Source organism: Pyrgilauda ruficollis, unplaced genomic scaffold (genome assembly GCF_017590135.1).
Source record: "Pyrgilauda ruficollis isolate IOZ18807 unplaced genomic scaffold, ASM1759013v1 scaffold72, whole genome shotgun sequence".
NCBI classification, from domain to species: domain Eukaryota; kingdom Metazoa; phylum Chordata; class Aves; order Passeriformes; family Passeridae; genus Pyrgilauda; species Pyrgilauda ruficollis.
Window position 1 is genome coordinate 850,518 of NW_024529044.1, and position 25,108 is coordinate 875,625.

At 64.4% G+C, this 25,108-nt stretch overlaps 4 protein-coding genes across 4 annotated transcripts in view; 3 read left to right on the forward strand and 1 right to left on the reverse strand.

Moving 5' to 3' along the window:
* SDK2 (sidekick cell adhesion molecule 2) overlaps positions 1 to 4,878 on the forward strand; it is a 44,762-nt gene extending 39,884 nt beyond the window's left edge. The window contains exons 40-45 of the mRNA XM_041485845.1: positions 50 to 175; positions 418 to 582; positions 843 to 983; positions 1,510 to 1,648; positions 1,932 to 2,058; positions 3,624 to 4,878. Of these exons, the coding sequence (XP_041341779.1) occupies positions 50 to 175; positions 418 to 582; positions 843 to 983; positions 1,510 to 1,648; positions 1,932 to 2,058; positions 3,624 to 3,980 (1,055 nt within the window). The 3' untranslated portion in view covers positions 3,981 to 4,878. The remainder of the gene's footprint in view (positions 1 to 49; positions 176 to 417; positions 583 to 842; positions 984 to 1,509; positions 1,649 to 1,931; positions 2,059 to 3,623) is intronic.
* A 4,842-nt stretch (positions 4,879 to 9,720) lies between these two features.
* On the forward strand, positions 9,721 to 16,739 carry CDC42EP4 (CDC42 effector protein 4). The gene is made up of 2 exons (XM_041485830.1): positions 9,721 to 9,813; positions 14,862 to 16,739. The coding sequence occupies exon 2, from the start codon at positions 14,964 to 14,966 to the stop codon at positions 15,900 to 15,902; it is 939 nt and encodes a 312-aa protein (XP_041341764.1). The 5' UTR covers positions 9,721 to 9,813; positions 14,862 to 14,963; the 3' UTR covers positions 15,903 to 16,739.
* Positions 16,740 to 19,090: 2,351 nt separating this feature from the next.
* Positions 19,091 to 21,973, forward strand: CPSF4L (cleavage and polyadenylation specific factor 4 like). The gene is made up of 6 exons (XM_041485676.1): positions 19,091 to 19,190; positions 19,555 to 19,689; positions 19,930 to 20,025; positions 20,154 to 20,247; positions 20,780 to 20,840; positions 21,968 to 21,973. The coding sequence occupies exons 1-6, from the start codon at positions 19,091 to 19,093 to the stop codon at positions 21,971 to 21,973; spliced, it is 492 nt and encodes a 163-aa protein (XP_041341610.1).
* CUNH17orf80 (chromosome unknown C17orf80 homolog) lies at positions 21,744 to 25,102 on the reverse strand. Its single transcript, XM_041485866.1, has 4 exons — positions 23,985 to 25,102; positions 23,555 to 23,662; positions 23,002 to 23,118; positions 21,744 to 22,561 (listed from the first exon to the last, which is right to left on the reverse strand). Exons 1-4 carry the CDS (start codon positions 25,024 to 25,026, stop codon positions 22,533 to 22,535), a joined length of 1,296 nt encoding a protein of 431 aa, XP_041341800.1. The 5' UTR covers positions 25,027 to 25,102; the 3' UTR covers positions 21,744 to 22,532.
* Positions 25,103 to 25,108: the final 6 nt, after the last annotated feature.

Here is a 25,108-nt window from a genome sequence, read left to right on the forward strand (position 1 = left end):
CTCTGGGCCAGTTTGTACCCCCTGGCCCCAGCTGTGCTCTGGTCCCCAGGTGCCCCTGGCCCCCCTGGAGAGCCCTTCATCTCCCGCTATGGCTCGGCCATCACCATCCACTGGTCCAGTGGGGACCCCGGCCAGGGGCCCATCACCAGATACGTCATCGAGGCCCGGCCCTCAGGTACCACTGCTGCCTCTGCTCCATCCCCACCGCGGGGTCAGGAGAGGGGAAACTGAGGCAGGGAGTGCTGAGTGGGTTGGGCATTAGGACCCAGTGTTTGGGGGGTGTCCCCGAGGAAAACGCTGCTGAGTGGGGCTGATGGCAAGGGCAGCACCTGCAGGGCCAGGATGGAGGGGCAGCACCCCTCCCCTGGGTGTCCTGCAGAGCCAGCCCTAAAATCCCAGCCCCGTTGTCTCTTCCAGATGAGGGGCTCTGGGACATCCTCATCAAAGACATCCCCAAGGAGGTGACCTCCTACACCTTCAGCATGGACATCCTCAAGCAGGGGGTCAGCTATGACTTCCGTGTCATTGCTGTGAACGACTACGGCTACGGGACCCCCAGCACCCCTTCCCCCTCTGTGTCAGGTGGGTTCCCAGGGTATTCTGTACCCCTGTGCCAGAGGGAGGGTCCTGCTGTTGCTCTGTTCTCATGGCCATCACTGAACCCCACCCCTGGCTCCTACAGAGCCCCAGTCCCACTGCCAGCACCCCCTTTCCAAATCCCCCTGCAGCCCTCTCCCTTTCCAAGGATACATCCCTCACAAAGCTCCCCAAGCAACCCTGTGCTCTGCAGAGGGGTGTCCCCCTGTCCCTGTCCCCCTCTGACCCTCCCTGCTGTGCTCCAGCCCAGAAAACCAACCCCTTCTATGAGGAGTGGTGGTTCCTGGTGGTCATTGCCCTGGTGGGGCTCATCTTCATCCTCCTCCTCGTTTTCGTGCTCATCATCCGTGGGCAGAGCAAGAAGTACTCCAAGAAGTCGGACTCAGGTGAGTGAGGGAGTGTGGTGGGTGGTAACAGGACCTTCCTGCTCCCGTGGGAGCCTCTTGGGGGTCTCTCCCTGCCTTTAGGGTCTGCTTGGAGTGGAGACCTCCCTTGCTGCCTGCCTTGGGAACAACTCCTCCAGAGCCCCAGTGCCGCCCCATAACGGTGCTGTGGCTTCCCAGAGAGCACTGGGAGCTCGAGATGGAATGAAGGGCTTGTCCCACAGACAGCTGTGGAGGCAGGGCAGCCTGGGGGCTCGCAGAGGTCACCGGGATTAGCCAAACACAGCTCTGTTTTCTTAGCTCTGTCAAGGGCTCAAATTGTGGGGAAAATCCAGAGCTCCTCGTTAAGCAAACAGCTCGGAGTGGAGGGCAGGGGGCTGAGCCAGGGCAGGGCTGGCACCTCCTGGCTGTCCCCAGGCCCTGGTGACACCGGAACCAGCACAACCCCCCCAGGGCCATCCCCAGCCCCCCTCGCCGTGCTGTGCTGCCTGCGGAGGCGCTGGGGGAGGCTGAGCATCCCATCCCCCAGGGAACAGCTCCAAGGCGGCTGCCCTGAGCCACGGGGAGATGGTGAGCCTGGATGAGGGCAGCTTCCCCGCCCTGGAGCTCAACAACCGCCGCCTCTCCGTCAAGAATTCCTTCTGCAGGAAGAACGGCATCTACACCCGGTAGGGACCCCTGCCACAGCCCCTCCCCGGGCAGGGGAGCATCTTTGTCCATCCCTGCTCTGTCATGAAGTGGGAAGGGCTGGGGTCCCCGGGGGGGGGGTGACCCTGATCTGCCCAGTGTCCCCCAAAAGTCCCTGACAGTGGGATTGGGGTTCTTGGGAGAGGGTTGGCACAGCTGAGGGGTGTCCCTGAGCCAACCCTATGGGTCCCTGGGGTTGTCCCCAAGTGGCCCGGCCCCGAGTGGAGGGGACACACACTGACCATCCCCCTGCGTGTCCCCGAGGTCCCCACCCCGGCCCAGCCCCGGCAGCCTGCACTACTCGGACGAGGACGTGACCAAGTACAACGACCTGATCCCCGCCGAGAGCAGCAGCCTGACCGAGAAACCCTCCGAGGTCTCCGACTCCCAGGTGACCCCCGGGGCCGCACACGGGGACAGGGACCCGGGGCTCGGTGGAAGGTGCTGGGAGCCCCCGCTGGGCATCAGCGCGCTCCTGTGCCCGCCACGAGGCGGGTCCCGGTGCGCGTTTGGGAGCTGCGCTGCTGCTCCCGCCCCATCCCGCTCTGCAGGCAGCAGCGTCCCTGTGGCTCGGTGGCACAGCGCCGGGGGGAAGCTGGCACAGTCCCCGGCCCGTGTGTGGGGATGTGACACTGCGGGGGGCTCCCAGAGCTGCTGGACACAGGGCACAGGGGACGGGAGGTCAGCGGGGCTGGGGGCTGTCCCGCTGCCCGGTCGCTGGTGGCAACGTCCGCGGCTCTGCCAACTCAACAAAATGCCACTTTTGTCTTGTCCCGGGGCCACGGGCAGCTGTGGCCGGCCAGGAGCGTGGAGCCCCGGGGAGGCCACGGGGCCATCACCCCCAGGATGGATGCTGAGAGGCTGACACCCAGGGAGAGGTCCTGTGGGTCCCTAGGGCTGTCCCCGAGCAGGAGGGGGCCGTGCCCAGGGTGCCCCCCCGTCTCTGCCCGCACCGGCTGTTTCCTTGGCAGATGCCGGCTCCTCTCGCTGCGGCCTGAGCGGGGCTCGAGTGGCTTTTGAGGAGCTGTGAAGAGCTGCGGGAGCTGGCGCTGGCGCGGGGCAGTTCCCACCGCCCTCAATGGGCCCTTTGTGCGCCGCCGGAGAAGCTGAATCCAATTACCGGCAGAGCCCAAAAACACCCTCCCCGCCAGCCCCGGGGCATCGCGGCCTCGGCAGCGCTCAGGAACCTTTTGTATGAGGTTTTATTTTGTTTTAGCAAGAGGCAAAACCCCCTAGTGATGCTGCAGCCGTCCCAGCCTTTAAATACTTTCGGGATGTGCTTGCCAGCATTCCCAAAAGAGCACTGGGAAAGCACCAGGAAAGCACTGGAAATCACTGAATTATTCAGGCTGGAAAAGACCTCTGAGATCACTGAGCCCACGCTGTGGCCCATCCCCACCTTGTTCCCAGCCCAGAGCTCCGAGTGCCACATCCAGCCCCTCCTTGGTCACTCCAAACCTCCCTGGGCAGCCCCTGCCAGTGCCAGGCCCCCTTTTCCATGTGGAAATTCCTCCTGATATCCTGAACTCCCCTGGCACAGCTGGGTTCACTCAGTTTAGATGGCAACTAAAGCCATCTTTGCAAGGAGATCTTGGAAATCAGGATTCCCTAGGATTTAAGTTTTAAGGAATCAGGATTGAAGAAATTGGAGCTCTTAGGCTGAACTGAGGTGGCGTGTGCCCCTGAAGGGCCTGTGACACGCAGAGTGGGGCAGGGCTGGGGCACAGCCCGGGCTCAGAGCTCGGCAGTGCCAGCACCTTGTGCCCCCATGACAGGGCACAGGCTGGTCCTGCTCTTCTATCTGCAGCCTGAATGCCTTTTATTTCTATTGGGGCCGTTCCCTCTCATGGGGCCATTCTCTCATCCCATTTCAGGCAGCAGAGCCCGACCCCACTGAATTTTGAGGCTGTTGGGAGCTGTCCCCACCTCACCACCTTTCCCTGTCCTGTTTTTCAGGGCAGTGACAGCGAGTACGAGGTGGACCCCGGGCACCAGAAGGCGCATTCCTTTGTCAACCACTACATCAGCGACCCCACCTACTACAACTCCTGGCGGCGGCAGCAGAAGGGCATCTCCCGGGCACAGGCCTACAGCTACACCGAGAGCGACTCGGGCGAGCCCGACCACACCCCGCTCTCCAACAGCACCTCCACGCAGCAGGGCAGCCTGTTCCGCCCCAAAGCCAGCAGGACTCCCACCCCCCAGACCCCCGGCAATGCCCCCAGCAGCCAGCCCGGGACCCTGTACCGCCCGCCCAGCAGCCTGGCCCCCGGCTCCAGAGCCCCCATCGCTGGGTTTTCCTCCTTCGTTTGATATTTAAAGAGAAGAAAAAGTAACAAACCCAAACCAACAAAACAGGAGAAGGAGGGGGAAAATTAGGAAAAAAGAAAAAAAAAAAAAGAAGTTAAAGAAAAGCCCCAAGAAATTAAGAGAAAAGGAAAAAGCAGTGAGGGGAGAAGAGGAGGAAGGGGAGCAGCCCCAGGCTCCAGGGGTTTTCTGCTGGGTGCCAACCAGCAGAAACCCAGGTCCCCTCCTTGGCCAAAGCTTCTGTGGCACGGACTCCTCTGATGAGGTGGGGCGGGGGGCTCGGGGTGCACCCACACCGCCCTTGGCACCCTTGGGGGCTGCCCCGGACCTGCTGCTGGACTCCAGTGGGTGCTGGGGGCTGGGTGAGGGGCTGCACCCGTGCCAAAGCCCGGCCCCTCCACTCGTGGCTCCCGCAGGACGTGGGGACAAGCAGAGACCCCCAGCTAGGGAGGGTGAGAGGAGCTCTGCTAAACTTAAAACCTCTGGACTTGAACTCCCCACTCTGGACCCCCCAGGCTTTGGGGGAAGGATCCCAGGGGAAGATTCATTGCTGCCCTCCTTTGTGCCTGGCCCAGCACAGCCCCACAGAAGCCAGGACTGGAACCCAGGAGAGCCCCAGTGGGGTGCACGTGGTGCTCAACCCCCCAGTTCTGCACCTCGGGGCTCTGGTGAGGACTCAGATGAGGCAATGTGAGCCTCCCCTTGGCATTTCTGGTGGTTTGGGGCTTTTTAATGGGGTTTTGTGCAGAGGCCTGGGGGTGCTGGGGGGTGTTGATGCCCGGGGGGTCTGTGGCCGTTTTGGGGGTGTCTGCACAGCCCAGCCCAGCCCCCACAGTGCCTATGGGTGAGCCAGCACCAGCCTGGCAGGGCCGCGGCGCCCGGGCTGAGCCGAGGGAGATGCCAATAAACAGCCTGAGGACAAGTGTGTCCCCTCTCTGTCACCTTGCTCTGCCTGAGAAAGGTCCAATGCCATGTGTCTGTGTGTCCTGCTGCCCCACTGGGCCTGTGGCAGCCCTATGGCACCAGGAAGGAGCTGGGCAAGGGGTGCCAGAGGTGCTTCAGGGTACAGCCCAGAAGGGTGCAGGGAGCTGTGGTGACCATGTCCTGCACATTCCCATTATAGTGGGGTCTGGAGCTGTGGGATAATGGGGTGATGGGACAGCAGACCCCACTGCACCATGCTCTGGGCACTGCCAGCAGCAGCCCTGGCACTGGGGATGGCTCCTGGGCTGTTCACAGCCGCCCTCTCTCGCTCTGCCCTTCGGGCCTGGCAGGAAATTCCAGGTGATGTGTTCAGGTTTCATCAGCTGCCGCCAGCGGGGGCTGGGGGTGGGGAGGGCTCACAAAGCACCAGGTCCATGCCAGGGGCTGCCAGGGCTGTGGGGGCTGCACAGTCCCTGTCACAGCACCTGGGAGCCCCGGCAGCCACATCCTGGGACCCTCATCCTGGCGTGGGCAGGGGGCTGCCAGGGGAGCCTTGTGCAGGTGCTGCACTGGGGGACCAGTGCTGCAGCTCCTCCTTGGGCTGGGAGAGCTGGGCTGGAGTGCTGGCCTTGCTGCCACAGTCACCGTCTGTCCCCACACCGGCTCACGGTGTCCCCAGAGCAGCTGGCATCGCTGCTGGGGGGCTCCTCTGGCCTGCTTGGAGCCGGTGCCCAAGGCAGTGCAGCCCCCAGGGGTGCCCATCCCCTCCTGGGCAGCACGGGGAGCCCTGGCACCCCACTCCTGGGGACAGTGACATGGGACAGAGGGCTGGCTGAGCAAATCCTGCTCCTCGTGTACAGCCCAGCTCCAGCCCCGGGCGTCCCGGCTTGTGCAAGAGGGACATTCCTCCCACCGGGACACGGGGTGGGGCAGGTCTGGGGAGCCGAGCAGCACGGGTGAGCTGCCAGGGCAAGGAATGCTGCTTGTGCAAGGGATGCCACCCCTGCAAGGGGCATTCCCTGTGACAGAGATGCTCCTGGTACCGGGGTGGGTCGCTGGTGAGGGCTGTGCCCTGGTGAGGGCTGTGCCAGCCCTGCAAGCAGTGGGCACAGAGCTCCCCACAGCCATCTCCATCCCGGGACGAGATGCTCGCCCTGGGTCCCACCCGTGGGGGATCTGCCTGTGCTCCCCAGCACCGGGATAAGCCTAGACCAGGTCCGGCTCTCCTGCCCTGACCCAGCTGATCCCTGGCTGCCAGGAGGTGCCCGAGGGTGCAGCCACACCTGCGGCAGGTTCGGCGCTGGCGCCGTGCCCCGGGGTGACGCCGCCGCCGGGGCTGGGGCCGCGGTGCCAGGTGGCGACGGTGGCGAGGGCGGGAGGAGCCCTCTGAGCCCGCGGTTTCCCACGGCCGAGGGATGCAGTGCCCGAGGAAGGGGAGAGATCCCACTTCCCACCATGGCAGAGGGTGCTGTGGGCACGGCAGGGGTGGGCTGGGTGCCAGCGGCACGGGTGAGAGCTCTTGCTCGGCTGTGCTGCCTCAGTTTCCCCATGGAACACAGGAAGTGGAACCAGCCAGGCTGGCAGGGGAAGGCACCGAGCCTGGCCACCTCTCTCCCACCTCTGCTTCCAACCAGCTCTTTCCCAAATTCCTTCCCCACCATCCTGGCTCAAGGCAGAGGGCCACCTGTTCCCATTCCCGTTCCCATTTCCACTCCTGTTCCCATTCCCACTCCCATTCGCACTCTCACTCCCGTCCCTGTTCCCACTCCCATTCATTCCCATTCCTGTTTCCACTCCCGTTCCTGTTCCCGTTCCCCTCCGGGCTGCTCCGTGCCGGTCAGGCGGGGTGAGCTGTCAGCACCGATCACTCCCCGAGGACCAAACCAGCCTTGACGTTTCTCCCGAGCGGGCGCTGCTCCTGCCCTGTGGTTTTCCCGAGGGCAGAGCAGGGCAGAGCCGAAGGGGGGCACAGGGGACACGAGGCAGCCCCAGATGTGGTGGGTGGATGGGGCAGCGTTGGAGCAGGAGCTGTTCCCTTCTCCAGATGTGATGAGGAGATGCTGATGTGCCAAAAATCAGGGTTGTGGCCGATAAAGCTGGGCTGCAATCTGTGATTTGTTTTAATTTATTTATTTTAGAAGCAGCCTGGGCTCTCCCTGTCCTCCAGATATCTCCGGTTCCCTGTCGGCTCCTGGGACAGAGCCAAGTGTGTCATGTCCCCACCTTTCCCTTGCCTTGGGGACAGGGACAGCCCCTCCTGCCACACCAGGGGCCAGACGGGGCTCGGCGCATCCTCAGAGCCCCGGTGCCCGGGGCACTGCTCCGTGCCAGGCTGGCAGGAGAGGGGAGGAGAGCAGTGCAGAGGACGGAGCCAGGTCTGTGCCCCCTGTCCTGTCCCACGCCGTGGGTGCCCTGGAGGGGTCCCTGTGCCAGGGCAGGGGCAGAAGCCTCACTCCAGGTGGGACCATGGAAAGGTTTGGGTTGAAAGGGGTCTCAAGTATCATCGAGCTCCAGGCTGGAAAGGCAGCTGTCCTGAAGGGCTGCAGCCCAGCCAGGTGATGGATTCCTCGAGGAAAACCATCCCCATTCCCTGGCACTGCCAGCCAGGAGGGGGTGCCAGCTGGGAAAGGTGAGGGGCTGCATGGAGAACCTGCCCACGGCACCCAGCTGGTACTGGTGCCCACCTGGCCAAGGTGCCAGCAGGGAGGGGCAGAGAATCCTGCCGGGGCTCTCCGGGTGTCTGCTCAGCCCTGGCTGAACGCTGTGGGGAAGGGCTGAACCCCTGGGCTGTGGGGGTGTCTGTGGGGTTAACGGGGGGTTCTGGCAGCAGCCAGCGCTGGGCCGCGGGGCTGAAGGGATCTTGGGGGGGGGCTGTGGGGGCAGCGCTTTGTTCTGGCACCCTGGGGTGTCCGGACAGTGATCCCCCAGCTCGGGGGAGCTCCCCGCTGGCTCGGCAGCGCCGGCAGACAAAGCTGGCAGGCGCTGGCAGCAGGAGGAGGGGATGGGGCTGCCGGGAACCCGGGCGCTTCTCCCTGCCCTGCTTTTCAAAGTGCTTTTCAAGCCTTTTCTTTTTTTCTTTGCTTTCAAAAGCTGCTGAGAAGCAGCAAAAGGAGCCGGCGATGGCTGAGGAAGGGCGGGAGCGATCCGTGCTCCAGAGCCGCCCAGCAGCCCGGGCTCCCTCCCCAGGGCCCAGGGGCTCCAAGGGGAGGGGGCCCGTCTCTCCCGGGCAGTTTTTCAAGTTGAGTGAGTGCCTGCTCTTCCCAGCCGGAGCCAGGCCAGCCCGCGGGAGCCTTCCCGGCGGCTCCCACCAGCCGGGTGATGTTAATCCCTGCCGACTGCGCTGTCTCAGCCATCTCCACGCTCCCGTGACAGCGTCAGGTGAGGCGAGCAGCGCTGCACCGGGCTCCCACCAGCCTTCCAGTACCTACACTCTCACGTGAGAGGGTCGAGATGAGCCTGGGGGCTGGGACAAACCCTCCTCCTCTTCCTCACCTACCAAAAACCCACTGCTGCATCCGCAGGTGGCCCCACCTCAACTGCGGGCCCGGGGCTTTGCCTCTGGCCGCAGCTTCTCTGTATGGAGAGCAAGGAAAATAAAATTTGCCAATAAAATGAGCTATGAAAACGGCACTGGAGGAAGCAGCACATCCCAGGATGGAGACACAGGTGTGAGCGGGATGGTGCTGGACACCAGGGCTGGGGGAAGAGCTGTGCCCTGGCTGCCAATCCCAGCATCTCCGCAGTGCCTCGCTGGCCCTCGCTGCCCGCTCCGTGGTGACACCCCTTCCTTCCGACGGAGGGAAGCGTCAGTCCCAGCTGAGCCACCCAGCGCTGTCACAACGGGATCGGGGACTGGAGCTCCTTGCACCGGTGACACGAGAAACCTCCGGACCCAGCAGCGTCGTGTCCCAGACCCCAAGAGGCCCGAGACCCCAAGAGTGGCGTGGCCAGAGCATCCCAGCACCCCACTCGCCACCCCCCTGCCTCCCTCCGCGGAGACGCCAGACTCTCCGGAATAGCCAAGAAACGCTGCATGAGGCGGGTTCGGGATAATCTGGGATCTCCCGCCCCTTTTCTCCCACAAAGGTCTGGTCTTAATCCCCTCGAGCGAGCGAGCAGCGGCTGTGCAGCGCAGCGCTCTCCCTTTCAGCCTAGTGTCCCTGGGGCTGGGATGATCTCGGGATTCACCCCAGTGCCGGGGGGCGGGGGGGGCACGGTGGCCCTGGAATCCATCCCGGGGGCCGTGAAATCCATCCCGGGAGCCGTGGAGTCCCCCACCAGCACCCACACTGAGCACCTGGGGTGACCACGGACCCCCTGCCATCGTGTCCCACCCACTCACGGCCTGGAGGGATGCCAGGGCCCCCCCAAAAGGGATCGAGCAGTGGGACTGGCTGCGGACAGGGAGATGGTAGCAGAGGAGGGATGTGGGTGCAGCCTAGCGGGTGTCACGGTCACGAGTGGAACGGGGACATCTGAGGCTGAAGCCGCCTCCTCCTGGCATCTCAGGGCGGTTCTTAACTGTCCTTAATTAATTAGAGTGGGTCACCCACCACCACCTCAGCCTCGCCGCCCTGCCAGGGGTGCGGCCAGCTCCGCTCTCTGCCTCTGGGGATCCCACTCGTGACACCCCGCGGGAAGAGCCCCGTGCCCGGCCGGTGCCTCCATCCCCCGGGGGTGCCGGTCCCCCACTCCTGACCCCTCTCCTGTCCCTGTCCCTGTGCCCCCAGCCCCGGGCGGGGCCCAGGGTTCCGCCCCACTCGGGTTTGAATGGAGGGCGTGGGACCGCCCCGTGACGTAGCGCTGTGCCATTGGTCCGGGCGGGGCGATGATGTCATCGCCGTGCGGGGGGGGCGCTCCGTTCCGGCGCGGCGCGGCCATGGACCGGCGGCGGCGGCGGGGCCCGGGCGAGCAGGTACGGGGGGGACACCGGGGGCTCCGGGGGTCGCGGCGGCCAGGCAAAGCTCGGCCCCGCTCGGCCAGGTCCGGCCCGGCTCGGCTCGTCCCGGCGTGCGGGGATCCCCGCCGCGCTCAGCTCGGCTATTGTCCGGCAGGCCGGTCCCCGGCGCTGCCGCGCTCCGGTACCGGGCAGAGGGGCGGCCGGGACCCCCCGCCTCGTTCCCTGCCGGGCCGTGGGGCCGCTGCGCGGCGCGGGTGGGCGAAGGGGTTAACAGGATGCGGAGCGCTGTTTGCCCAGCGCGGGGCACCGGCCCGGCTCACCACACCCCGCTCCACCGGCGATCGGCGCCCGTTCGCTCCGCCGAGCCCCGCGCGGGGGTGGCGGCGGCCGGAGCTGGCGGTGGTCGCGGCCGGGGCGGTGGCTGCCCGCGGCCCGTGTCGGGAAGGTGGATCCTCGGCGCGCTGGAGCGGCTCCAGCGGCACCCCGGGGCTGGCCGGGGCTGGGCGCCGGCGGCTGCTGAGTCAGAGCCGCCCGAAAAATCCCGTCCCGCTCATTCCCCCGTGGCCCCGGACAGGGGTCCCGGCTGACCGCAGCCTGCCCTCCGCCCCGCTGCCCGTCCCTGGGCGGCACACACCGCTGCCAAGGGTGCCCGGAGAGAGGCACTGCCCGGCTCTGGCGGCGCTGGGCACGGGGCTGGCTCCCAGACCCGCTCCGGTGCCCGTAGAACCGCGGGTCCGTGGGCAGCGAGCGCTCACGGGGCGCTGGATTCGTCCCACGCCGCCCCGGTTTGACCCCGGCAGCAGCAGCAGAGCGGAGTATAGATGTTTCCAAGCGCCGAATCTATGGATCAGCAAGGCTGTTCCAAAGGGAGTTGGGATCTATAGAGCAGGAGAGCTGTTCTGAAGGGATCGTTAATGGGCTCTGGGGGGGAAACTGAGGCACAGCGTGCAATCTCTGCAGCCAGGACAGGGCTTGTTCCCCAGCCGGGCACGCAGTAAACAGATCTGTTTTGGACGCAGCTCCCTCGGAAACCGTGGAGCGACTCCAGCTGAGGTTTAGCACCGAGGAGGCTCAGTGTGTTTGGGGGTGCAGAGCGAGCCTGGCCTGAACCCCGATCCCCGGCTCCGTGCCCGGGCTGAGCGGCCGCGGGGCTCCCTCCCCGGCCCCCAGCGCCAGCCCCGCGGCCGCCGGCGTTGTGCTGACCGTGCCGGTCGCTCCCTTTGTTCGCTGCGTTTTGTCCTGAGCACAAACAGCCGCCCAGGGCCCCCCGGGCCGGCCGGGGCGGCTCCGGGCCCCCGGCAGGTAGGGAGCCGGGGCCGCGCCGTGGGAAGTCTGCCTGCTAACTTCCCGTCCACCCCAGCGAAACCGCAGGAATCCGGAGCCCGGCAGGTCGGGAGGTCTGCTCAGCCCCGGTATGCTGTGGCAGCCCGGCCAGCCCCTGTTGCAGAGACAGAGCCAGGGCCAGCGAGGAGATAACCTTTCCCCCTGGAAAAGTCCCCTCCTGGCCCTGCAGAGCCTCGGGCTGGTTCGTGGCCCCGGAGCCGGAGGATTTATGGCCCTGTGCGTGTTCTGGCGTGTCCTGCCAGCGGTTCCTTGCTGAACTCTGGCTACCTCCTGTCTCTTGGCAGTCCCTCCGGGAGCGCTTCTCTGCTTTTGGCACAGGCGGTGAGTTCCCAGCCCGGTGCTGATCCGTATGCCGAGAGCCCTGGTGGGAGCCAAGCTTCTCCTCCCTCCCCGTGTGCCATCTCTCCATCCCCGGCTCTGGAGCTCGCTACCAGTGCCTTTCCCACTTCCAGATGCCGCTCGGTGCATCCCGGGGTTGCGCTGCAGCGGCGTCCCGATGCCAGGGACAGGACCAGACCTGTCACCGCGCCGGGGTGGGGGCGGTCACCGGGCGCCGGGGCTGCCCGCACTGACAGCTCCGCCTGCCCCCAGGCCCTGGGAAGACTCGCTGGGGAGCAGAACCGAGGGTGTGACAGCGGCTGGGTCCCCTCCTGGGCCGGCGGTGGCAGGGTGTGATCCGTGCCCTGTCTCCGGCTGCTGTCTGCCAGGCTCCAACATCAAAGGATCAAAGGATCCCCGAGGGGCAGCGCACCCCAGAGTGGGGCTGAGCGGGCGGGGTGGCCTCCCTGTCCCGTGTGTGGCTGCTCCCTGGCCCTGGGCAGTGTGGGGGACCCGACCGGTCCAGCACAGCCCCTGTCCCAGCGCCGGGCAGGGCGGGGAGAGCATCCTCTGATCTCGGGGTGCTGCCTGGGGGGCTCTGCATGGGGAAGCCGGGGAGCTCGTTTGGAGCCGGCTGGGCCGGCCAGGATGCTTTCCCAGCTTGGCTTTCCCAGCCTTTGAGCGGGAAGAGCTGGGGGCAGGATGCACGGGAATGTGGCTGGACTTGGCGTTTCTCCTGTGTGCACTCACTCGCTGGCCTCCTTCTCTGAGCCGCTTTTGCTCTGGTCCCCACGGGTGACTGACGCTGGGCAGGATGAGATGGAGAGGATGGAGGGAGGGGGGGGGGTCTCGTGGGAAGCCTGCACCATCAGGGCACGTGGGCCTGGCCAGGGCTGTCCCAGTTCTGTGCTGGCTGCTCTGTCCTACAAGCAGACATTCATTTACAGGGACAATTGTGTCCCTGGGCTCCTCAGGTTCTCACTCCTCAGAGTGAGATCCCACAGGGCTCAGAGGGCAGGTGGGAGGCAGCACAGGGCTGTCAGTACAAGTTATCCCTCTTGTCCTCGATCCGTGTGTGCAGGCACTGTCCCCTCTCCTTGCCCCAAAGCCCTGCTGGGGCTTGGCTCTGCTCTGGGCTCGCTGCTCCGGGATGGGCAGCGCTGCCAGGTGCCCGTGAAGTCTCTCGGGTTACCAGCAGCTTCCCCTGGTAGGTGCCTGGAAAGGCCAGCGATGCCTCCCTGGCCTGGTTTCCTTTGTGAAAGCACCGGCAGCGGGAATGTCACAGGATCTGCTCTCCCCGAGCGAGAGGAGGAGAAAAGGGCTCTGTGTCCAGCTCCCCGGGCCGGGCTGTGTGGGCAGCACTGACCATCTGTGCTGCCATCGCCTCTCGGGGTGAGCTGGGAGCGAAGCATCGAGGGATGGTGGAGATTTTGGCTGCTGTGGAGAGGCTCTGTGGGCTGGAGTGTTTAGGGGAGGGGGCCATGCTGCTGCTGTGGAAGCTGTGAGGGTGATGGAGCACTGCTGGCCCGGCTGGGACCGCTCCAACCTCCCGGTGGCCCCTTTGCCGCGGCTTGCAAAGTATCTTACAAATGCTGAACTTGGCCCCGAAATCTAAATACAAGGGAGGGACAGTCCCCAGATGGCCTAAATCAGCAGCACGGTTGCCTGGCCCAGCTGGGGAGCTTGCCGGGAGTGTTTGTTTTATGGAAAACCAGAGGCTGCAGGAATGCTGGCCTGGAAGGAGACTTTGGAAAGGGAGAGCGTTTGTGCCATGCACGCACGCCCGGCCGGGCGTGCAGGAGATCCCAGGGAGGGAGCAGGGCCCAGCGAGCTGCTCCTCTGGGCTGGGATGGGCTGAGGGGGAAGGAATTCCCCTGGCTCCTGCTTTGAGGTGCAGGGGAGGAGGTGTGGCTCCTTGGTGGCTTCCCCAGCAGCTGGGGGTGAATTGGGGGCTCCCCAGCCGGTCCTCCATGTGCCTTCATCCCCCCGGGTGGCCCTGGGGGCTCAGACTGTGCCTCCCTGGGCTAGTGGGGTGCTGGACAGGGAATGTGGCCGTGTGCCACCAGCGCCGTGCCACGGGGCACTCCTGCCTGGCCAGGCCCATCCGGGAGCCACGCACGGGAGGGTTGGGCAAGGGACTTTGCCCCAGCGTGGGGCCAGAGTCCATCCTGCCCGGCCACAGCCTGCCTGCGGTGCTGCTGCTCCTGCGGGGGACAGCGGGGTGTCACAGCCTGGCTGTGGGGAGGGGAGGGGGGGGTGGAGGTGTCCCCTGGCCATGCTGGCAGTGTGGGGTGCTGCTGTGGCTTCTGGTGGTGCCCAGCCGGGCAGGACCGGGCTGTGCTGGGGCCATCGCTGTCCTGGGGCACCGGGGGGGACGTGGCCCCCGCCCCACGGCTCGCTCCGAGGCCACACGTCCGTCCCTTCCCCGTGCGTGTCACGGGGCGCGGTGTCGCCGGCGGTGCCCGGAGGGAGGAAGAGGGCGGCCACGAACCCTTCCTCCCCGGCAGCCTCTCCCGGGACCACCTGGGGCTGCCTGGCGCCACGGGATGCGGCCACACGGTCGCTGTCCTTGTCCCCTCTGCGTGGCTACGGGCGCTGGGTTGGACGGGTCTGTTCCCGAGGTGGCCGAGGGAAGGAGTAACGTGCCCGGTTGTGCCCGTTGCCATTGTGGTCGGACGGAGCCCTCGTCACTTCTGTCACCTCTGAGTCACAGCGGTGACCACGAGACCGCTGGGGAGGGTGGGGATGGTCACACATGGACTCAGCTCCGAGGGGCAGCACGGAGGGCTTTTGGGGGGCTCCAGGGCGGCAGCAAAGCAGTGTCCCCACCTCCCCATCCTGCCAAGCATGAAGGGGTCCCCATCCTGGTCCCCCCGTCCCCCTGCTCGGCTGGCGGTGCCTCCCGGGGGCTCTACGCCCTCCTCACACACTTCCTGCCGTCTGTTTCCAATTCCTCCTGGCGTCTGCTCCTCCCCGCTTTCTTCCAATTAGAAAAAAAAAAAATAAAAAATCCCAGGCATCTTCTCAGCGTGCTGCTCACAGAGGCTGGAGCTGCCGTGCCCCACTCAGGAGGGCTGGGGCTGCACGGGGAGGGGCAGAGGGTGCCCGTGGTGCCCTGCATCTCTTGTGGGGCACAGAGTCAGGGATCATCCTGAGGGATTTCTGTGCCCAGGTCTTTCTCCTGAGGGTCTCTCTGCTCAGGGGTGGGTCTGGGGGTGTGGGGAGCTCAGAGGGGTCTGAGGATGTGTCCCATGTGGAATGATGCCCTGCATGGAGCCAATTCCCCGGAGAGCCAAGCAGCTGGTGGGCACAGGGTCCCATTTTGCAGCTTGGTGGGATGAAATCTGGTGCCCTACCCACATCCTTGAAGCCTGACCATGTCCCTCCCTCCTCTCCCCTAGGAGTGACCCATCCGTGACGCCGGTGGCATCCCGGCTGCGCAGCCCCATCTGTGAGCACCGGACACAGGACCCAGCGTGGCACAGCCTCCCCTGGGTGCCACCATGCCGATCCTCAAGCAGCTCGTGTCCAACTCTGCGCACTCCAAGCGCCGCTCCAGGGCTGACCTGACGGCCGAGATGATCAGTGCGCCCCTGGGGGACTTCCGCCACACCATGCACGTGGGGCGCGCCGGCGATGCCTTCGGGGACACCTCCTTCCTCACCAGCAAGGCCGGGGAGCCGGTGCCGGAGGCGGGAGAGGAGCCCGGCGCCTCCAAGCCCGGCCTGCTGTCCCGCCGCTTCCGCAGCAGCAAGCGCTCGCAGTCGGTGACGCGCGGGGACCGGCGGGACATGCTGGGCTCGCTGCGCGACTCGGCGCTCTTCGTCAAGAACGCCGTGTCCCTGCCCCAGCTCAACGAGAAGGACGTGGACAGGAGCGCGGGGCAGCTGCCCAAGAGCCTCTCGTCCAGCCCCGTGAAGAAGCTGCCCGAGGAGGTGAGCCCCGAAGAGCAGCAGCGCCCGAACGGGGCGGCCGCGGGGCCGCTGAGCCCCGGCTTGGACGAGCGCGACTTCGGGGACATCACGGACCTGCCCGTGGTGGTGGCCAAGGGCGGCGTGGGCTTGAAGCACGCCGAGTCCATCATGTCCTTCCACATCGACCTGGGGCCCTCCATGCTCGGGGACGTGCTGAGCATCATGGATAAGGATCAGTGGGAGCAGGATGAAGATCCCGAGGCGGAGGAAAGCCGCGAGGAGGAGGAAGAGGAGGAAGGGGAGCCTGTCCCACCTGGCTCCCCGCTGGCGGCCCCGCCGAGCCAGAGCCCGGCCCGTGGTGCTGGTGGCCGCAGCCCCAGGGACAGCAGTCCAGTGTCCAGCTGCCCCTCAGGGCCCGAGGAGCGCAGCCCTGTCCCCAGGCCACCGAGCCAGCGGGGGGGACCCCTGAAACGCCCCGACAAGGAGTTCTCGTTCGCTGACGAAGATGACGACGAGATCCGGGTATAAAGGAGGCCAAGCCGAGGTTCTCACTGAGGTTTCTTGGACACAGGGCTGAACACCTCAACTGGTGGCACTGGGGAAGACTTGACTCCTGCCTCGTTCCCTCTGTGTGCTACAGCAGGACAGCGCTCTGCTCCCGGGGCTGGGGCCGTTCCTGACAGCTCCCAGACAGCTCCAGCACTTCCTGGGAGGGGGAAGCAGACTCGATTTTGATTCTTTCTGTTGGACTTTGGATATTAGCTCCTTTCTCCTGCCCCCCTGCCCGTGTAAAGCGATTTAGGATCCAACAAGACGAGCTTTTGGAGTTTTAGCCCTTTCAGTAATATATATATATATTTTCCACCGTACAGTTTTTACTGTTTTCTGATTTGTACTTACCTTTCTCTTGTCTCTTTTGGTTTTAACTGAGGGAAGATTTCCCATGAGGAAGAACTTGGCTCTGGAGCTCAGAGGTGGCCTGGGACTATGGGCAGCTCCAGCTTCCTGGGTTTCTTGGGGACTTTCTGCAGACCAAGAGCATCCCAGTGCTGTGGCAGGTGCTTGCTCCCCATCCCTTGGATGGATGGATGGATGGATGGATGGATGGATGGATGGATGGATGGATGGATGGTTCCATCCCAGGTGCTTGACCCTCCAACCAGTCTGGGGCTCACAGGGATGCTCCTAGCCAGCTCCAGGGATGCTGGTGGAAGTGTGGGTCTGTCCCCAGTGGGAGAAGCACCTGGAAGCCACTGGAATCCTGGTGTCCCATGGGGCCGGGCAGTGGCGGGAGCAGGCGGCTGGAACAGGAGGTTTTATACTGTGTATGTACAAATGCAAGGAATAAAAGGAAATGGTAGTGACTGCAGTGGCCTGAGTTCCTGAGGGGTGACACGCAGTGGGGATCTGCTGCCCAAGCAGGACCAGTGTCCCTGTGCTGCCACCAGCCCTGTCCTGCTGCCCCCACCCTGCTGCCCATCCTGGCTGCAGTGTGGGCACCTGCCGTGGCCGAGCTTTCTCTGCCCGTTGCCTGAGGAAGCAGGAGAGCTCCTGCTGGCCGGATCTGGCTCGGGGCTGGGACCCTCGGGCCAGGCAGCTCCTGCCAAGGGCTGGCTCTGCCAACGCTGCCCTCTCCTCCCCCAGCTCTGCTCCCTCCAGCGGGGGAGGAGGGGACGGTGCTGGGGGGGCAGGACTGGCTGTCCCTGCTCCCACGGGCTTGGGGCCAAGGGGTGCCCTGGGGGTTCCCAGCCCTGTGGGGCTGCTGTGGCCCTGGATGATCCCAGCAGAGCGAGCAGGAGTCACTCTGATCCCACAGCCAGCTTCCCACAGCTCAGTCACTGGGGAAATGGGGCTCTGCCAGTGCTGGGAGTGACTTCCCCCTCCAATCCCTTGGATGGAGCTGGGCTGAGATGGGGCAAAGTGCCAGGAATGGCCCCACAGCCTTTCCCTGAGCACTGGCCTCCTCACTGGAGAGAGGGAATGATTTATCCCCCCAAAAATCTCCCAAATGGATCTCCCTGGAGAAGCCAGGGGAGCGGGTAAAGGCTGTGCCACAGTGGGGACACAATGGGGTCCTGTCCTGTCACCCTGGGCAGGGGACATTGGGCCATTGTCTGGGACAGGGAGAACAACAGCAGCTGCAGCTGGAGGCTCTGAGCTCAGCAGGCTGCCTCTGCCCTGGTCACAGTGCCCCCCTGCCCTGTGCCAGGGTCCCATGTCCCATCCCCTGAGCCAGTGATCCTGCTCACTGTCACCTGGGAGGTCACCAGGCTGCTGGGGGACAACTGGCTCCTCTTGTCCCTTAGGGGTGCTCTGGCACAAAGCAGCGAGGTTTGGTCCCTGGGCTTTGCCCGCTTTGCTCCCCGGGGCTGTGGGGCGGGGAGAAGCCCTGGGGTGACACTTCACGGGCCGCCTGCCACTGTCACTTGGCCGCCCTGATCTTTGTGACGCCTGTCGGCTCCAGGCTCGGGCTCGGCAGCGCCGCGGTGATGGAGCTGATGGGGCAGAAAGTGCGAGCGGGGCTGCTGAGCGCAGCTGGGACACGGCCCCATCCACGGGACAGCCTGCATCACCGGGAGGGAGCGGGGACAGGGACAGTGCCACGTGTGCTGGGCCGGTGGGAGTGACACCAGCACCGCCAGTGTCCGGCCAGCACCGGCAGCAGGCAGCGAGGCTGCACCCCCAGCCTCCCCAAAGCCCTCGGTGGGCACAGTGCCATCTGTCACAGCCCCGGGGTGGCACCCGTGCTGTCCCACACGGCCGCGGGGTGCCCAGCACCCTGCAGCACCCACGGGCAGCGCTGTGGCACTGCTGCTCCAGTGCTCTGATGGCAAGTGACAGAATGGGAGCAGGGCTCCATGGCCGTGTCAGCCCGGGGCACCACGGGCGCTGAGCGTGGCCGCGGGACGGAGCAGGGATGGAGCACTGGGAAAAATCCAGGGGCTCTGCTCCAGGTGGGCTCCAGGAAACCCACAGAGCCCTGGTCATGCCCAGAATGTGCCACTGGAGCCTGGCACCAGTGAAAGCCCCAAAGCAGGGATGGCAGGGGCTGCTGGGCAGCGCAGTGGAAGTGTCCCTGTCTGTGGATGGAACAAGAAGGGCTCTGAGGAGCATTCCACAAGAAACCATTCCATGATTCGTTGGGATGCAAGGTGTGGCCCCTTCTAGGAGCCCAGGGATGTGGGTCTGTCTTGCCAAGCAGGCCTGGGGCTGGTGCTGCTGTGCCCAGAGCACACCAAAACACACCCAGCATCCACCCCGTGCTATTGGAATGCTCAGTCCCAGCACTCCGGCCATATCTGTCTCCATTTAAGGCCTCGAAATGAGGGGTTAACCCAGCTCCCAAGCAGCTCCAGCCGGGTTTGCTGGAGGAGAAGCAGATGTGGGAGCAGGGAGGCTGAGAGGGGCTGCCTGGGGCCTGGGGCTGAGCTCCCCAGCTGCGGCATCAGGCAATCAGGGCTGCAAATTGGGATCAGATGTGGGCAACTCCCCCCTCTAAATGCAGCACTTCAGGGCTGCTTGGGCTGGTTCTGCTCTGCCTGGGGAGGAGGAGGAAGAAGAGGGTTTTCTTGGGGGCTGGGGTGGCTGCAGGGACCTCCAGGGTGTGGTGCTCCCTTTGGAGACTTGTGTTTTCCTTGGGGAGTGCCCCTGCCTCTTCCTTTGCCTCTTCCCCTTCCCCTGCTGGGCTGGAGCGGGCTCTTCCCGCAGCAGGGATGATGCAGGAGCTGGTGGCTGGCGTGGAGAAGATCAGGCTTGACTCGGAGGCTGATGTGGAGGAACTCAGAGCTCGGCCCCTGCCCTTCCCGGGGGTGGACAGTAAGTTGGGGACAGGGCTGTGGCATTTTTGGAGGGTGGTGGGGCTGTGGCATTTTTGGAGGGTGGTGGGGCTGTGGGAGCTTTTGGGGTTCTCCTCTTGCTGTCCTCCTGCAAAACCTGGGTGTTTTTTGTCCTGGCTCTGGGCACTGCTCCTTCAGGAATGCAGCTGGCAAAGCTGTTGGGGAGCTGCCAGGGTCCCCAATGTCCCTGTGGGGACAGCACTGGGAGTAGCAGGTTCACCTCCCTGCCCTGGGGCTGTGGATGCAAGTGGGGCTGGGGCAGTGGGGACAGGCTGGCAGTGACAGGGCTGTCCCAGGTGTGCGGGGACAGTGGGGACAGGCTGGCAGTGACAGGGCTGTCCCAGGTGTGCAGGGCCACCCCAAGCCCGCGGTGTGCAAGCATTGGCTGCGAGGGCTCTGCAAGAGGGGCGAAGGCTGCGAATTCCTGCACGACTACGATGCCACCAGGATGCCCGAGTGCTATTTCTACTCCAAGTTCGGTAGGTGCGGGGCTGGGCATCCCTGCGAGCCTCTTCCCACCCCTCTCATCCCTCGGGGCTGGCCTCGAGCGAGCGGCTGATGCCACCTCCTGACTGCGGGAAGAAGTGCCACTGTCACGCAGTCAGGGTCACTGTCCCCCAGCCCAGCCAAACCTGGCTGTTCCCAGGGCACCCCGATTCCTTTCATCCAGCCCACGCGAGTGAGCATTGTCCCGAATGTCCCCCGCCTTGCTCCCGCAGGTGAGTGCAGCAGCAAGGACTGTCCCTTCCTGCACGTCGGTGCCACCGCCAGCACCGTGCGCTGTCCCTGGTACGACCGTGGCTTCTGCTGGCAGGGTGAGCGGGGGCAGGGGGTGCCCAGCGGGGATGGGGTGGTGCCCACGGGGGTGGGATTTGGGCTCGGGGCTGCAGGGAGAGCAGAGCTCCCCAGTCCCATGTCTCTGAGTGTCCCCTCTGCCTGGCAGGTCCCCTGTGCAAGTACAAGCACACGAGGAGGGTGATGTGTGCCAACTACCTGGTGGGCTTCTGCCCGGAGGGACCCAAGTGCAAGTTCGTGCAGTATGTACTGGGGGGGCTTGGAATGTGGTGGGGGGGTAAAATCCCCTCTCTGAGGTGGCTGTGGGCCTTGCAGGGTCAGGGACAAGGACACAAAGGGTTTGAATTAACCAAACCCCACACCCCAGCTGTGCTGCGGATGGCAGGGGACAGCCCTGCTCCCCATGGAGGTGCCATGGGACATCCCTGAGGGGCTGTGGGAGCCTCAGAGGGGTCTGGGGACAGCCCTGCTCCCCATGGAGGTGCCTGTACCAACTCCAGGACATCCCTGAGGGGCTGTGGGAGTCTCAGGAGGATCTGAGGACATCCCTGAGGGGCTGTGGGAGCCTCAGGAGGGTCTGGGGACACCACAGGGAGTAACTGCCTGTCCTCTGTGTCCCCTCCAGCCTCAAGGCCGGGCTGATGACGAGCAGCACAGACCCATCCAAGGTGAAGCTGTTGTCCCTGTGCCCACAGGGGTGATGCCCCAGCAGCCACCGCCAGCTGCTGTGGGGCAGCAGATGCCAACTGCCCCCTCTGCTCCCTTTTCCCCCAGGAAGCTGGATGTCCTTGGGGGCTGGTACAGAGGGATCTGGCTGCTGCAGAGGAGAGGGGAGGTGAGCATGTGCCAGCCAAGGAGCCACCTCCACGTGGCACCCAGCACCTGGCAGCTCAGCTGTGGGACACCAGTGGCTGTCTCCCGAGCCCTCAGAGCGTGCTGGAAGGAGGCACCTGCTCCAAGGTGAGAGATTTTGGGGAATGGGAGGGCTGGGAGCAGTGGTCTCGCCTTGGAGGGAGGGTGAGGGGCAGCAGGTGCTCTGGGGATTCCCAGAGTGCTCCCAAAACAGCCTTTGACTGGGAATGTGTCTTTTCCTTGTGGTATTCGGTCCTGTCCCCTTGGAGCTGGGGTGGGAACCAGCAGGGGGAGGGATTTCAGGGGTGAGAACCCTGGGAACAACAAATCCCTCTGGCTCAGAGATTTCTGGTGTAGTTGGAACTCTTGGGGTGCTGTTTCCTTTGGAAATGGGGTCAAAATGAACACATGGGGACGTGGCAGGGGCTGATCCAGCACAAATCCCTTCCCTGTGCCCCCAGAGAGGATCAGCCAGCCCCTGTGCCAGCCAGAGCAGGAGGACTCAGCCGGAAATGCTGCTGGGAAAGTGACTCCAGTGCTCCACACAGCTCAGGGGACGAGGACACCACGGGACACCACGGACACGGCACCGGGGCAGCGGCTGGGCTGGGAAAGCCAGCAGGGATTGCCCAGCACCAGCTCACAGCTGGCACAGGAGCACAGAAATCACTTCATGCAATGAAAATCAGGACTTGCCACAGCTGGCTGCTCCCCCTGGCACTGCTGGCTGCGGGCAGGCCGGGGCAGCAGCAGCAGCATTCCCAAGGTTTGAAGGGGTGCAGGACTGGCTGGGGGCAGGATCCTGGACACAGGGGTGAGGATGTGCTCATCCCTTGGGAAGGGGGCACAAAGCACCACGTTTGAGATCACAACCCAAGCAGGAAAGGAAAATCCACACAGGTTTTTATTGCTGGTGAGAGAGTTTTTGGTGCAACACCTCTGTCACAGCACTACTGCACTCTGCAGAATAAAGAGCTCAGACTTTTAATTCTTGGCTCTTTTTTTCTTTTTGCCCTTCATGCCTGCAACATGAGCAACCCTTTCCCAGACGTGTCTGGGAATGGCAGGCTCCAACTAGCACTCCTGACTGTCCTGGTTTGCCTGCTGCAGGCATAGGTTTGCCCTTTGGGCACAACACCTCATCCCATGGATTTTTCTTCCCCAGAATTAGGGTGTTGTGGTCTGAGCTGCTGCTCCAGTGCCTTCACACAGGTCCTGGCCGGTCCCACCAGTACAAGGGGTGAGTACAAACTGGGCTGAGCCAGGCACAGCTCTGAATTTAAAGGGAATGGTTCTTGGGGTTGAAGTCCACTCAGCTACAGCAGAATTGTCAAATAATCTCTAATGACAGCTCAGGACAAGGTGTTGTCCCCTGTCCCAGACAAGGGATCTGGGACTCTGCAGCCTCCAGGAGCTCTCCTGCCCCCACAGATCTCTCAGATGCCTCTAATGCTTTCTCACTTCACTACTAAAAGCTGCCTGAGCCACGGAGGGGCGGCCACAGGCTGTCCCTGTCACCTCTCTGCCACACAAGCCGACCTGCAAAGGGACTCCTCCTCAGCTCCAGCCCTAGCCAGGCCCCTGCTGCTGGGAATTCCTGCTGGAATCCTGCTCTTGGGTGCTCTGCTGCCTCCCCAAGAGCTGTGGCTGTTCCCTGGGTGCTGCTCCAGCTCCTTCAGTGGTATTTTCGCCAGCGGTGCCGCTCTGGAAGAACAGGGAGGAAATAATTCCAGGGTGAGCAAAGGGATCTGTTTGGGGGCTCCAGCCCAACTGCTGCTTCTCTGTTTCTGTGCTGCCAGGGGGAACCACCCAAACACCAGCAAATCCCTTGTCATCTGTCAGGAAATGCAGCTCCTGTTGGAACTCCTCCTCCTTCTGCCCTGTGTGGGCTTTTCCAAGTGCTCCTGACAGTCCTGGTGCTCTCCAGGGAGAGGCTGTGAGTCAGCAACTGCTGTCAGCACTTTAAATAACCAAACTCCTCTGCCCACCTAGAGAATCCTGCTCTCTGAGCTCTGGTATTAAGTCTTAAATGGGGAGTGCTTAAATAAATTATTTCAATTATTCCAGAGCTTTAATTAGCAGGGGTGCTAAACAGACTTTCCAAGTGCTGCAAAAAGAAGAATTCCTGAAATAGGAAGTCTTACTGAAGTGCTGATAGTTCCAGCCATAGCTGAGCAGGCAGTACCCAGTCAGGAGCATAGAGATTCCAGCAGGTCCCCCCTGCTTCACGTGGATGTACTTGGCACAATAACTGCTCCAGGCTGTTGGGAGAGAAAGGAGAGGGACAAATCATGGGCTGGTCTTGGGGGTTCACTGCTTCCCTGCAACTTTACAGAGCCAAAATGTTGGGGATGTTTGTTTATTCCCAGTGCCAGAGGGAAGGGATAGATGGATGTTGGGATGATGGATGGGAAGGAATTGTTCCTTGTGAGGGGGGTGAGGTCCTGGCACAGGTGCCCAGAGGAGCTCTGGCTGCCCCTGGATCCCTGGCAGTGTCCCAGGCCAGGCTGGATGGAGTTTGGAGCCACCTGGGACAGTGGAAGGCAGGGAATGGCACTGGATCATCTTTATGGTCCCTCACAGAGCATTCCATCACTCCATGATTTGTGCTTTGTAAAGATCCAGACTGGCTACTTGGCCCAGCCAAGTAGATCAGGGAAGTGGGATGGACTTGCCCCAAAAGCCAGGAATTCTCACCTCTCTGCACTGCTCCCAGCATCCCCTGGGGAGAGAAGCTGCAGGTGCTGATCCAGGTGTGCAGCTCGCCCAGCCTCACCTCCATCAGGGGCCTCTCGGAGAGGGGACCTGCAGGTGACACAACACGGTCACAGTGAGGGGTGTGTGCTGCCAGGGGAGCAGGGATGGCATGGCATGAGCAATTTGGGCTGGGAAAAGGAGAGGGAATCACCTCCCCACAAAGTTTGGGCTCTATCAGTCCAAGGCTCCATAAAAACATCACCCATTGGCTTTGCAGGCTGGAGGAGGCCCAGTTCAACCTCCTTGGATTCTCCTGGATCCTTCCCTGGGCAAGCCCAGCATTTTCCTCTCCCATTCCCTACTTTTTCTCTCCCACTCCCTACCCCTCCTGTCCCATTCCAGCACATCCCAGCAGGGAAACTCTCCTTACCTTGCTGCCCCTGTGCCAAGCCACCCCTGGCTGTCTCCATCGTGACCCTCACATCCTCCTGGCAACGATTCCCTGGAAAAATCCCCAGCCCTGCGGGCTCAGGGTACAGCTCTGGCAGCCACTCCAAGCCGGCGGCGCGGGCCCCGGCGCTGCGGGCCGAGCAGCCGGGCAGGGTTTGGGGCGTGCGGAGCAGAGGCAGCCCCGGGGCTCTGCCCGGGCTCAGGCCGGGCGCGGGCACCGCCTCCCCCCGCAGGCTGAGCTCCTTTCTGGATGTCCCCGGGCCGTGACCCGCGAGTGCCTCTGCCAGCGACAGAGGGAGGATCTGGGGGTGCAAAGCACACGCGGGGGGCTCCGAGCCCAGCCCAGCTTCCAGCTGCAGCCGCTCCCCTCCTGCCCTGCCTTGGTCTCTTCCCTCCTGCTGGACGAGGTCAGCGGGGCTGTTCGTGCTCTCAGCGGGCTCTTGCAGTGTCTGTGTTGCCTTTAAAGTGCTTTTTTCTCCCTTGGAGCTGCCGCTCCCCGCGGTTCCCCGGCCCCGCGCCTCCTTGCTCTCGGGTTTCGGGGCAGTTTTGCGGGGAGCGGGGCCGCGCTCCGTGCCTCCCCCGCGGCTCCGCGGCTCCTTCTCCCTGACCAGCCTGGCGCGGTGCCGCTCGATCACCACCCTCACGCCCTGCTGCAGCAGCCGGGGCACGTCCCGCACCTCCTCGGGGTGCAGGTCCAGGCTGCGGGCCAGGGCCCGCACCGCGCGGGACGGCCTCCCCGGGGCGGCGGGGCCGGTACCGGGGGCCGGCCGGGGATCCGCCGCTGGGCTGGGCTCCGGGGCGCTGCCGCTGGCGGCGGAGGGCTGTGCGCTCGATCCCGGTGCGTTGGCGGGGCTCGGGCGGGCAGCTGGGCCATTACCGGGGACGGGCCGCGAGGCGCTGCCCGGGGCCGGCCGGGGGCTGGCTGCCGGCGCTGCCGGCGCGGCCTTGCAGTGCGGGAGGTGCGCGCGGAGCCGCTTGAAGGGCCGCCCGCAGTGCGGGCACAGCTCGGGCCCCGCCGCCATCACCGCCGGTACCGGAACCCCCCGGGTGACGTCACAATGCCGCGGCTCCCCCGCCCCGCCGCCCGCGCGGCGCGCGCTGTGA

What these genes read in the sequence shown, in the direction of transcription:
- CUNH17orf80 (XM_041485866.1), bottom strand. Translation starts at nt 25,026, where the DNA reads ATGGCGGCGGGGCCCGAGCTGTGCCCGCACTGCGGGCGGCCCTTCAAG. An exon ending in CTTGGCACAGGGGCAGCAAG is followed by an intron (nt 23,663 to 23,984) that starts GTAAGGAGAGTT and finishes TGTCACCTGCAG; the next exon opens with GTCCCCTCTCCGAGAGGCCC. An exon ending in CTGGAACTATCAGCACTTCA is followed by an intron (nt 22,562 to 23,001) that starts GTAAGACTTCCT and finishes CTGTTCTTCCAG; the next exon opens with AGCGGCACCGCTGGCGAAAA.
- CDC42EP4 (XM_041485830.1), top strand. Translation starts at nt 14,964, where the DNA reads ATGCCGATCCTCAAGCAGCTCGTGTCCAACTCTGCGCACTCCAAGCGC.
- CPSF4L (XM_041485676.1), top strand. Translation starts at nt 19,091, where the DNA reads ATGCAGGAGCTGGTGGCTGGCGTGGAGAAGATCAGGCTTGACTCGGAG. An exon ending in CTATTTCTACTCCAAGTTCG is followed by an intron (nt 19,690 to 19,929) that starts GTAGGTGCGGGG and finishes TTGCTCCCGCAG; the next exon opens with GTGAGTGCAGCAGCAAGGAC. An exon ending in CCCAAGTGCAAGTTCGTGCA is followed by an intron (nt 20,248 to 20,779) that starts GTATGTACTGGG and finishes CTTTTCCCCCAG; the next exon opens with GAAGCTGGATGTCCTTGGGG.